This window comes from Eretmochelys imbricata, chromosome 18 (genome assembly GCF_965152235.1).
Source record: "Eretmochelys imbricata isolate rEreImb1 chromosome 18, rEreImb1.hap1, whole genome shotgun sequence".
In the NCBI taxonomy this organism is placed as follows: domain Eukaryota; kingdom Metazoa; phylum Chordata; order Testudines; family Cheloniidae; genus Eretmochelys; species Eretmochelys imbricata.
Window position 1 is genome coordinate 11,141,766 of NC_135589.1, and position 12,635 is coordinate 11,154,400.

Consider the following 12,635-nt stretch of genomic DNA (forward strand, 5'->3'; position numbering starts at 1 on the left):
CCACATAATTTTGCTTGGAAAAAGCTTGGTATAAAGCTGCCAAACGCATGTCAGTTTGCTTCTGAATGCATTCTTATTAAAAGAGACACCAAGTCCAGATCAAACAGTTCTTTCAACAGAGCACGTCATCAATTTCATTTGGACTCACAGGCAAGGTAAAGCAGGACACCAGTGTATATGTAGCTGTTTAACAAAACACACACTCTTGCGTAATGGCATTTTCCCTCAGCTACGACTGTGGCCACAACAGAATCATGGGGACCACAAGGGCCTATTTATTTATTTATCTATTAATTTTCTTTAATAAAACATGAGGATTAAGGTGGTGGGGGTAGGGAATATGGGAACAAAGAAAGATTCAGTGATCCTTTCAAACTCTTAGACTTGCCTTATCTTTGTACAGATTTATACCAATCTCTCTCAAGATACAGTGGTCATGGATGCCAGATCTTCCTTATCATATGAAGGAGGAGTGACATTTTTCATGGCTTTCGATTGTCACCCCATTAGTCAGTGGGATCACTGTCTTCTAAAAGGAGGCACTTCCCTTTTACGCTGCCCCCAAGGATCTGAGTGGTCTGCTTCTACAGCCTTTCCCCTCCAATTGAGGGAGCAAGAAATTGAAAACTAAACCCAGGTTTCCTGCATATTCTGTATCTCTCTACGTAGATTCTTACACTGCATTCATCACCATTGTATCTGACCGCCTTTCACTAGTGTATTAAGCAACCTGACTATACACCTTGTTTGTCTGCACAGTACTAAACAGTACTAAATCACCAATTCTGATTATTATTTTGGCCAGACAGTTGGTCTATAATTTTCCATTTGTTCTTATACTAACTGGAATATCCTATCATTGTCCTCAGTTCCAACTTTGTTGATTTCTGATGCAGCAAAAGCAGATATGCTGTCAAAAGCTCAATCACTGAAAGAGATTACCACTGAGGAGATTACCACTTCAAAACGGCAGAAAATGATTACAGCACAGAGGCTGCATTAGCTCCATTGTCAGCTCACAATTAAGAATACAGAAGGCTTCTTGCACATAAGTCTGTACGCAACATAATGTTAAAATTCTGGAAATGAAAAAAAATGAATGTTGAACCTCCAATTCCATATTCAGCTCGCTATCCAAAACGACACCTAACAATTTGCCTGGGCAAAACTAAAACTCAATTAGGTGTCCACAACCTTTTCTTATTCGGCTAGTTTGAACCTAAACCAGCTGTCACATCCACTCATTAGTCTTGGACAGACAGCAGAGTGGTGCCAAGATGAAAGTGCCACAACGTAGGGACACAACAATATAAAGAATTGATGACAATGAAGATCATACCACATCATCATTTGTCTAGGCAGCTTTACATATACACAAGAGAAGAATGGTGAGAAAAGTTACCTCCTAAACTTCATGTGTGAAGGTTCTTGATGATGAGAAATTTCCCATCACTACTGAATAAAATTTACAGCAGGATGACTTTTATTTCAGCTATTTACAATTCCATTCTGTCAAAATGATCCTGGAGTTGCTCAGACAAAACATTTCCAATGATGGACGTGCATTAACTGTCTTAGCTTCTGAATATAAGTATCTTAAATGAGAATGGTTGACTGTGTAAGTCAAGGGATGAAAAATTTTAACTCGCTGTTTATTTTACAGACAGCTATCCACACCTTGGTAGTAAACTGCTTAGATTATGGCATTCTTCTTCTTTCTGGGATACATGACTCCCTTCTTACATCCCTTCAGCCTGACTAAAATGGCATTGACAAACTCATCTTCCTCTGCCAATACTTGTCCACGTTACTCCCTTTTTGCAGCCTCCATTACTCCCAATCACTTTCCCAATCAAATTCATATCCCCTCGTCACAGCTCTACCACTGCCTATCATCTCATCTCTTGTTTCCTGTCAGTCTCCTATTAGGATCACGTGCTCTGCCAATTCTACTGTCCTTCATGTTGTCTTTGCTTCCCCTGCCCACAAATGCCTGCGTGTCCTCCAAATTCCTGGAATATCCTTCCCATACCTATATTTTAATGTAGCCTCCTTACTTGGCTTCAAAATCCCACCTCTTTCCACATCTCTAACAAGGACTCACGCTCCTACGGCAACATTTAAGTTTTAAAAGTTGGAACTAACGTTATGCATACCTTACGAAAACAAGAAACACTTTATCCTTATTTGATAAACCTTCTTCCATCTGCCTTGCATGATGTCAATTTTCTTTTAATGCTGTCGTATCATATCTAACACAGTGAGTAATGTCCTCAAGACAGTATTTATTCTCTCTAAAAACCTCCATGCAAACCTCTGGTGCTCTAAAACTTTACATACAATTATGATGAGCTCTGAAAAAATGAGCTAGGCCTTTGGCTCAGTGAAGGTGTCTTGTGCAGTATGAATATATCCCAATAAATGTTTCCAGACATCTGCCCCAAAAGAATGATTCAAAGCGTCAGATAAACAGCGAAGGAAGTCCTAATATATACATGGAAACTTGTCTTGCCTTTGTTGGCTGTGCAGCCAGTGTTCTTCCCTAATACCATCAAACAAGATTCATGTACTGGCACAAGACTAAAAGAACTGTCAACTAACTGGCAGTATTGCTCAGTCACGATGGGGATGAGAAACATCAAGGATCAGAGAAGCTAGTTCCTTCCATGGTGGAAAACCACAAAACAGAACAATGGATATATACACCGGACCCTCGCTAGAACACGCATCTATATAGTGCGGTCGTGGCCATGAATCCCAAATTTAATTTCTTTAATTGGAATTCATTTTATCGTGGTCCCCACGTTAATGCAGTACCACGCATGGATCCCAAATCCCGTGTTCTAGCGAGGGTCCGGTGTATATATAAAAAAAGAGGATGTTCTCTTCAACAATGCAGACTTACTATTTTAGTGAAGTAGGAATGTAACAAAGACTTTGAAAACTAAAGAAAACAGGGAAACAGTTAATAAAATACTTATTCATGGGCTGAAATGCCATTCTAAAGATTCTTTTTTAAGTGTTCATTTAAACTGGCAATACTCAGACCTCAGCGGTTCAGGAACGAAGTTAGCGATCAACATTACCCAAAAAAGCCATAGCACTGTGAATTCATTGTTCCATTTACTATATAGACATGTATACCTATAAAGTAAGAGCATCCTGACTGGTTAATAATTAATCTCAGTGTTTTTAATATCATGTGCTGCAAAGAGCTGCAGAAACACATTAAAGAGCCACCTGCAGCTCCGGAGCCTCAGTCTAAGGATCACTGATTTAAACCCTACCAAGACCTATCGGACAAATCTAAAAATGTTGCATTGACAATTCAGTAAGAAAAGCAAATCTGGTAAAAATTCAGAGATAAGAACTCTCTTGTACAGAACAAAAGATGGGCGATGTGTCATAAGGATCAAAGATACAGGACAGAATCCCTCCCTAATCTTATGTTAATGTGTTTTTTAAAATACGCATCTCCCAGCTGTGCTCTGTGCTGAAAACCAAATATTATTTAAAAAGTGACATCCTGATTGGTTATAGATTCTTTAAGTAGCAAAGTTCAGGAAGTAAATTGGCTTTTTATATATACATTTAAAGGAAGATGGCTATTAGCAAATAGTTCATAAGTAATCACTGTCAACTGTTCACACAATGAAATGTTCTACAGCTTTAATCTGCTTCATGGACATTGTATAAATAATAGGTCGTCAAATCTTGCTTATATTTAGTTTGCACAGGAAGCAACTAAAAGTCTGTCAGTTTATAAACTGCTTTGTCATACCTTTGAATTCTCCCTGATTTTATATGAAAGAAATTCTCCTTTACCTGGATTTTTTTTGTTTTCTTTTACTCCAGAGTTGGAAAACTAAGAACTAGTGCAAAAAGTACACCTACAAAAACCCAGCCACCAGCTGGCAACTGCTTAAGGAAGCAAAATAAAACCTCCTTCAGAAAACACCAAACTTTACCAGAAAATATGAGATCTCTTTTATGAGTTTTATCCTTTTATGTTGCTTATATCTATAGCTTTCAGAATCTTTATTATCCCTTTGCAAAAACTTATGATTTTCTTCCTTTGATTTAAATGTTTAGTATTATATTGACAGATAGTTACAAAAGAGACTTTTCTGCTACAAAAGGAATCATGTCAATAGACCTAGTTCTCATTTGAAGTAAAGCTAGGATCTTAACCTTTTGCCATAAGCAGGCTAAAGCCTGGGACATGACCGAGTTTTTAGGTAGGTTACAGAACACTGTAAAGCTTAGCCAACTACAAATCTGTAGTGCAAACAAAGGAGCAATCCTGTTATAATTGGGACCCCTGACATGGTTGTATTTGTAATGCAGACAGTCCTGGACAGGCCCTTTTTTGGTTTGGCTGAATGTAAGGCACAGTAGACTCAGGGCTCAAGCCTTTCACCTCCTTATTTAACTCAAGTAAAAATGACTAATGGATTCATACTAGTTCTTGTCTGTTTATGTCCACAAGTAATTTGTTACAATTGGCATTCAGGGTTCAAGAGACCTAGAATTTGAAAACCAGGGAAACTGAGGTACATTGGCAAAGCTGTCTGGTGGAATTTTCAAGGTCAGAAAGCTTTATAGTATAGTTTTGTTTCCAGTGTTGCCTTTATTCATTTTAAAACATTTTTCCATCAAATATTTGTATGCAGAAATGGAGCGCAGCTTTTCCATCACATACCAATGATTTAGGATACATTACACTGAAGCCAGGCATGTAAATGGATGAATGGCAGCCCGGGGAGATGTTGTGGCACTAGCTCTGCTGTAGCTAGCTCGCCATAAAGAAGAGTAAGGACACTGTGGTACGGGCTTCAGCGCTGGCTGCACAAGTGAGAAGGTATCCGGGGTGGTCAGGGCTCGAGCTGCTCACTTCTATTTTTAGCAAGCTAGCTTGAGCACAGCTAGTGCGAGTACATCTACATGAGATTCTATTCACACCAGTGGCTGTAACGTATGTATACCCATAGGATGGGTTCCTAGACGGATTGCAAATCTTAGACAAATCACGTACAGTATCTGAAAAGTTGATTCTCACATAAAATAGCACACAGCAATTATAAAGTATATTAAACTTTGTAATCATTTTGCACCAGGAGTTGCATTATCTCGGCACAATATCTATTTACTAGTAATGGGTACAATGAAACAAAGACTTCAAGTCAGAAGAGAGTACAGAGTCAAAACAGGGCTTTAATTTATTTTGGTATTAGGTCAGCATCTAACATGCATTTCTGACTGAGAAGTCTCTGAAAGAGTAATAATTTTAGGTTTTAGTAGTATCATGCCTAAGGCGGAAAACAAAAAAGAAAAAGGTTTGCATGCCAAGAATTTGAGCCATTTCTGTGCATATGGCCACTGTAGGAGCCTCCATGCAGAGGGAATCAAATTCCCTCAGGTGCCTATATTTAGGATCAAAGTACTTTTTAAAATACAAAACTTGTAGCCTCCAAGGGATAAAAACTATAAAACTGTCTGAAATGAACTTTATTTAACCTAAGGTTTTGTGCCAACTTAAATACACTGAACTTCTCCTACTTGAAAGAAGGCATTTACCCACTGTGTGTTCTGAGATGCATGGAGAAGCCATTACAGGAATAATCAATAACACTGTAAAACAGAAAAGCCATAAAATGACAAAAACAGATACAACTCATAAACAACTTACTTTTCAGTTCATGTAGGCACTCTCTCTGTATAGATTTCTTTTAAAGTGATGATTAAAGTTTAGCCTGACATGGTTGTATGAACAGAACAGATCTAGTCCTATTTACAGCCTCCAACTCACCTTAAAATCTAATATAAATTTTATTTAACAGATCTTATAAGACACTAGGTAACTGAAAAACAAATAAGATTTGTGAAAGTTTTTCCAGCTTGTGGCTGGTAATTATTAGATATGGAGGACAGTTCATCAAGTTTTGGCTGCTTTGCCAGCTCTACAGAATTGGTTGCATTGACGAAAGGGAACAATTTCTGGCACCGCTGAATCAGGTGAAACCCCTGGTAGTGAGAGCAGACACTAATTCATCATACTGTCTCTACAGACGGCACCGGAGGAGCAACATGAACATGATCTGTCGGCCAGGTCATGTTTTGTGTTGCAGTTAGGGTCAGATTTGAGTTTTTCCTTCTTATACTTAACAAAAATTAAAATGGTACCTATGCGACGTACAGTTATATATATGCACTGTATATATATGTTTTTTTTAAAGAGAAAGCAGGTTTTAATTAATTTTACTCATGGTAGCAGTTATGGCATTTCACAAGTTATACTTGAAATATCAGTTTTGAGTTATATTGGCATTCCAGGGCTATATCTAGTTGTCCAAAAGCAGTACAACTAGCTGGGGAGGAGCCTTCACCTTCATCACAAGTGTCTTGCTCACCCACGCCCCATAAACAGGGGGATTATCACTCTGCTGAGAGAAGCCCTTTTTGAGAAGGAGACTGTTGGTTGCTCAACTCGCATTCAGTTTCAATGGGAGTTTGGCGTCTAACTGCCCTCTGTGTCTTTGAAAATCTCTCCAACAGAAACCTTAGTTACAAATGACTGAAGTTCAAAGACTGACCTTGCCCTTGTGGAAAATGCAGTAAGGCTCGTGCCTTTAAAGGCAGAGATTTATGAGACTCTTACTGCAGATGTGATTGCAACCAGGAAACAAATCTGTATGGAAAGGAAATACAAAATAAATAGATATCAATGGCTGGAACGGATGGATCATAAGAGCATACAGCACTGTAAGCACAGAACGTGGGCATAAGTGTTCGTTTGGACAAATGGACAGCTCTAAGGAAGCTCCATGTCATTAAGTGATCTACCAGAGACTTGGATAGGCCTGTATTTGTGACACTGGTAGTGCTTGGACATAGATGATATGATGGGAGATCTCAGCTGCAGGTTTAGATTGCCCTGTAAGAAATCTAAAGGAGATGGAACACCCTGAATACTGGTGCCGATACTCCCATCTTAACACCAGCATGAGATTTGGTTCATACGTTTGCGAAGACCCAAAGGGTGGAAACCTTGCTGGGAACAAGTGGGGTATTTATCAGATTTGAGAAGCAGTATGCGATCTTGGTTAAGACTTGCTGCTGCTCAATAGACAAGGTGTTAAGACTCAGATAACTTGGGTTAGGATACAGCCACAAACTTTGAAGATTCTTTGTTTACTGGGAAGACCTATTGAAGAGCTTTGTGGCAGATTTGCTAGGTATGAAAACCCTGGTCTTTGCTTATCTGGGGTTATGAGAATGCCCAATACTACTACATTTTTGACCTTTTGAATTGCTCTTCCTATTAGTGGGAGAAAGGGAAAAAGTGTCTAAAAGTAGATTTGGCCATGTTTGGGTCACAGCCTCTGCTCCTATTGACCTCTTGTCTTCTTCCCTAGTGAAGAGCAGCCTTCTTCTAAAATTTTTACTGGATGGGAACATCTCCACCTGGGGAGAACATAGGTCCCTGCATAGCAGCAACAATGTTCCATGGTGCAGAGACTGCACAGCATTGTCTATCTGCTTTTGCATTCAGTGTGCTTCCTTTTATGTGGAGCGATAGAAACTAAGTGATCTTCTGTCCAAGGCAGCATCCATAAAGCTCCTGTATTTAGATCAACCTTTTGCATTCCATTTTCTGGTTTATGTATGCTGCAGTTGTCTGGTTGCCCAAATGGGTTAGGAGGTGCTCTTTCCTCAGGTGCTCTGCCAAGTCTTGAAGGGCCAACCTGACCACTTATCTTTAGCAAAAGTTAACACTGTGAAGACTTTCATACCTTGACCGTGTTCCTTGTGAGTCCTGAATGTGCTTCCCATATATAAAGGCCAGGGGTTTGGGGACCAGATTGTGAAAGGAGAATCCTTACATAAGACAGTGGATCCCTCTTGAATGGTATTTTCACTTTCCTTTACATTTCCTGTTGGGGATTACTCTATGCCAGTTTAACAATCTCTGAAACTCTCACATGTGTTGTCTTATCATTGGAGTAATCTCCATGCAGGAGACTAGAAGAGACAGAAGCTTCAGGTAAAGGAGGATTGATATCACCCAGTTCCACGATACTTTGGAAATTAGAAACTGGATCATGATGACTGTTTTCCTGTGTCAGAAAGACTGTGGCCCTTCTCTTGTCTACCTCAATCCTAGGTGAATGATCTTCCAGAATGGAATTCGGTTTATTAGAAATCTTTGTGCTTGAAACATGGACTGTCCCCTCATATCAACTGACACTGGACATTTGACATGCCTTATAACTAACCCTGATCTGTTTTATCTCATACACATTGTGACTGAGAAGTTGACAAACAGTTTTTTGTAATTAACATAGGTCATTTTTATAAGGAAGATCTTGATATAGCCTTATTGCCCTGGTGATCACTCTCCTTGCATCTTTGCTGCCACTCTAAGTTAAGAAGAAAAAAGGATTCTCTCCATGATCCTATCACAGACAGCCCATGTTTGGGATTTTCCTAAGAAAAAAGCACAAGGATAATTCTGGGAGTATAGTTTACAGTACTTTGCCCCTCAAGGAAGATGCTCTGTACATACTGTGCTCCGTGAAGCTGAGCTGTGACAGTAACCACAGCCTCTCCAGCAGGGGTAGTCAATTTGTTTTCTTTGTCAAGGTCCATATTTCTTGCTCAAGGTACAGTCAAGGTCCAGACTCCAGAAGAAATAATAATAGAAATAATAACAATCATGATAGTAAGTAAATACAAGTATTTCAGGGTCTGTTCAAAAGTGGCTGCCAGTCCAGATTTGGCCTGCGGTCCGCCTATTGACTACCCTTGCTCTCCAGTGTAAACTGATTGCCCAACTTCCACATACCTCCAATCAAGAAAGCAAGCTTCCAGAACCAGAGGAAGAGATGCAAGCCCACATCTACCAGAGACTACCAATAGGAGAATACTTTCTTTCCCACAAATAGGAATATATTACTTGTTTAATCTCTTTCTCCTACACCTCCCAACCCCAAAAACAGTCTGCTCCAGAAATCTTAAACCTTGAACAAATAACTGCTCTTCACCATGTAATAACCCTGTTACGACTGGGTTTTGTTCATCTGTAGATGCCTTAACCCCATCCACCCACAAAGAAGGAAGAGCAACATTATGGAACTCTCAAAAGCGACTGATATTCAGACTGTTAAAACCATTATGTATATTACTTTCTCTATAACCTAAATTCCCAAGTAACTATCATGGACTTTCAGTTCTATTTCAGACCCTCTAGTTCCCAAATTGATAGAACATATCTTTAGGATCCACCATGATCTATGATGGAAATATGTTTTATTAATAATAATATAGTAAGTTCTTAAATAGAGCTCCCTTTCTCCACTAAAAAGTCCGCACGTGAGGAAGGTATTATTCCAACTTTACATATAAAGAACCCGAGGAGGAGAGGTTAAGTAATTTGCCCAAGACCACAAAGGGAGTCATTGCCAAAACCAAGACGTGTTTGTACAGTACCTAGTAAAATGGGCTCCTGGTTTATGATTGCGGTTCTTAGGAGCTACCGCAATACCAATAATAAAATAATTCATGGAGTTCCTAGCTCTAAGTCCTGTGCTCAGACCGTGCCTCTTTCTTAGGCACAAAATCATTCATGAGATTTTAAAACAGTTACAGTACTAGTGCACTAGAGCCTCCTAATCAACTTACCTTCGCTCTCCTCAGAAGAACAAAAGCATTTTCACCACAGCATAGAATTACTTATTAGCTAAATTTAAATCCAACACTTTTGTTTTATCAGAGTATCAAAAAGGCACAAAACTGGAAAGCTGTACACAGTTAGTAATACTTTTTTTTGAATAAATGACATTTTCAAAACAAGCAAACCAACTTTAAAACCTAGTAAAATAAAACTTGCTACTATGTGGCATAGAAAAGGTAGCATCCAGGGTAGTGCTGGCAAATCCTTCAACTCCAGGTTCACAATAATCTTTATATGCACATCATATTAATTGATTAAATTCCAAGTGAAGAATTAAACCGGAACATCCAAAAGCCCTGTATATATCCTAGAATTTCAGGAGGATTCTATAACAGAGTTAATATACAGTTCTATTCATGTACACAGGAAGACTCATGTTTTAACCATGATGGAGAATTATTACGTTACTAACTGGGGCCTTGAATCTCCAAACACTTATGCAAATGAGTAACTCTAAGCACCTAAGTAATTCCATTGACTTTGGTGGGGCTTCTCACATGCTTAAAGTTAACCAAGGTGCAGAAGTGTTTACTAGGCCTGGACCCCAAACACAAGTTTTATTCCTCAGGAAAGACCTATGGAAATTAAAATTCAAGGATGATCTGTTTATAATTAAATACATCTTAGTGATTAACTAATTAGTTCTAATGTATCTACAAATACGCAACTTGTCTTTTTAGTGTGTTAACTTGCACGTTATCTACAGATTATTTCATGTAACAACAATTACCTTTGCAGCAGAGTTTGATACTCCATGTGTGACATTTCTTATAAGGCCACCAACATTTCCATATTTTATTAGTCCTGTGACACCTTCTGAAACATCATTCAGGAGACCCATAGGGTTGCCAAGGAAATCCACCGAGCCCAAAATCCTTGCTGCCTGACTAAGCAGCTCCTATAAAACACAGTTAAATGAAAAACATTATCTACACATCAGATTTCATGGTCAGCAGGGCTAATAGTATTTTAAAAACTACAACACATTAACATTTGACTCCTGGAAAGAACAAAAACATGCAAAAGTCAAAACGTTATCGTAAGAGACATGGTCAACAACACTTGTACTTTGTACAATGTTCTGATTGGTAAAACTATCTAATATGATGTCTGCCTACCAATCTGTGTCTGTTGATCAATTTGAAAAATGGGAACACAATTTAACTATTTCGTTCTGGAGAGGCGAATTCCCCTCAAAGTAAAAAGTATACCAGAACATTAAAGATGGAGGAGCCAGAAGTTAATGATTTCAGCGGAGCTACATTGGTAGACTCCAGCAGAGTATCTGGCCCCTAACATTCAGTATGTTTAAAGAGTATTTATATAAACACACAAAATGATTAAGAGTTACGTATTTACTCATTAAAACAGGGAAAGGAATTTAATATTTGATAAAGAGCTACTAAAACAGAAAAGTTTTAGACTTTTTTTGGATGTCACAATATGATTTATCTGACACTCACCTCTTGAAAGTGCTTAAGGATATCATTAATGATAAACTCCTTTGTCTCATATGGGTGGACCCTAGTGAATGGATCCAGGTTAATCACTGCATCTTCAAATCGGATTAGAGGAAATCCCAGTGTGCTTTTCAGTGCCTAATGAAATAAAAACTGGAATTACGACTTATGTTCATCTGTATTTCTCCTCCATGATGTCTGAATTAATTGATTTCCAAGCAGGCAACAAATCAAATTTATCTAGCAGCTATAACAACTTGCTCCTGAAACAGTATATTCGCATTTATCCAAAACCCTATTATCTGAACCTCCGCATTATCTGAATCCCTTCGTTGCTGGGGGACAAGGAAAGGACGTGGATAATGAGGAGGTTTGGATAATAAAGCAGAGATCCCCAGTCACAGCTGTAAAGGAAGAGGATGAAGATAAATCCCGTACCGGGAGGCCACCCTGCTTCTGAATGGCTCATGCAGCAGCGCCCTCCACAGCCCTGCTGTCACAGGAGTCAGCGAGCTAGTGGGGTATGACCGCGGAGCTGCAAAGGGCTCCCTGTGCTGCTGCAGGGCCTGTGACACTGGATCTCTGCAGGCACAAGGTGCAGGGAAGGCTGCGATCCTGGCAGGGCAGAGGAGAGTACTGGCCAGGAGTCCCTGCTCTGCCCCACCAGGACTGCAGCCTCACTCCAGCACCTTGCATTTGCAGGGATCCAGTGTCAGTCACCCTAGGGGCAGTCAAGGAGCCCCCTGCAGCCCCACTGACATGGGAATGAGTGAACGGGGCAGAGCAGAGATTTCCTCCTCTTTGCAGACCAGGCCAGGGAAGGATGAGCGGGGATGGGGACTCGAGGAGGCACCCTGATGCTGAATGACTCCTGCACTCTTGGCTATCCAAATTCCTGATTATTGAGATAAAAATCTGAATCCCCCACATTATTTGGATAATTGGGAACATACAGTAATCACTTTGTAATTATGGCAATTTTCGACATCGCCAATATACTGACAATTGATAAATTGTTTGAACCCTATTTGTCCACTGGTTAGAGAGTAATTAAGTATACCTCTTGATGTAACAAATCTTCCAACAACTTGACAGGATTTTAGTTTCAAAAGAATATGTTTTTTAAACTTATTTCTAAGATCCTGTGCTTAATTTTGTGTCAGTTACTTAATTATTCTGATACTTGTTCAAATACACAGAATTAAACAGAACCCAAAGTTTGGGAATTTTCCCTCCATACATATTGGATGGCACATTAGAGGTTTTCCACTCTTCTGGATGTGTTAGGACAGGGGTTCTCCACTGGAGGGCGGGACCCCACAGGGGGTCGCGAGGTTCTTACATGAGGGGTCGCAAGCTGTCAGGATCCACCCCAAACCCAGCTTTGCATCCAGCATTTATAATGGTGTGTGGTGGGATGGTCACACCATCATGCCTCAAAG

The 12,635-nt window shown here is 39.5% G+C and overlaps 1 protein-coding gene across 5 annotated transcripts in view; it reads right to left on the reverse strand.

The window, feature by feature from the left end:
* Positions 1 to 12,635, reverse strand: part of VPS13D (vacuolar protein sorting 13 homolog D) — a 189,126-nt gene that overhangs the window by 60,652 nt on the left and 115,839 nt on the right. For all 5 annotated transcript variants that reach the window (XR_013348386.1, XM_077837552.1, XM_077837556.1 and 2 more), the window contains 2 exons: positions 11,197 to 11,331; positions 10,464 to 10,631 (listed from right to left, as the gene is read on the reverse strand). Coding sequence is in view for 4 of the 5 variants with exons in the window: in XM_077837552.1 (XP_077693678.1) it covers positions 10,464 to 10,631; positions 11,197 to 11,331 (303 nt within the window). In the remaining variant the exon portion in view is untranslated. The remainder of the gene's footprint in view (positions 1 to 10,463; positions 10,632 to 11,196; positions 11,332 to 12,635) is intronic.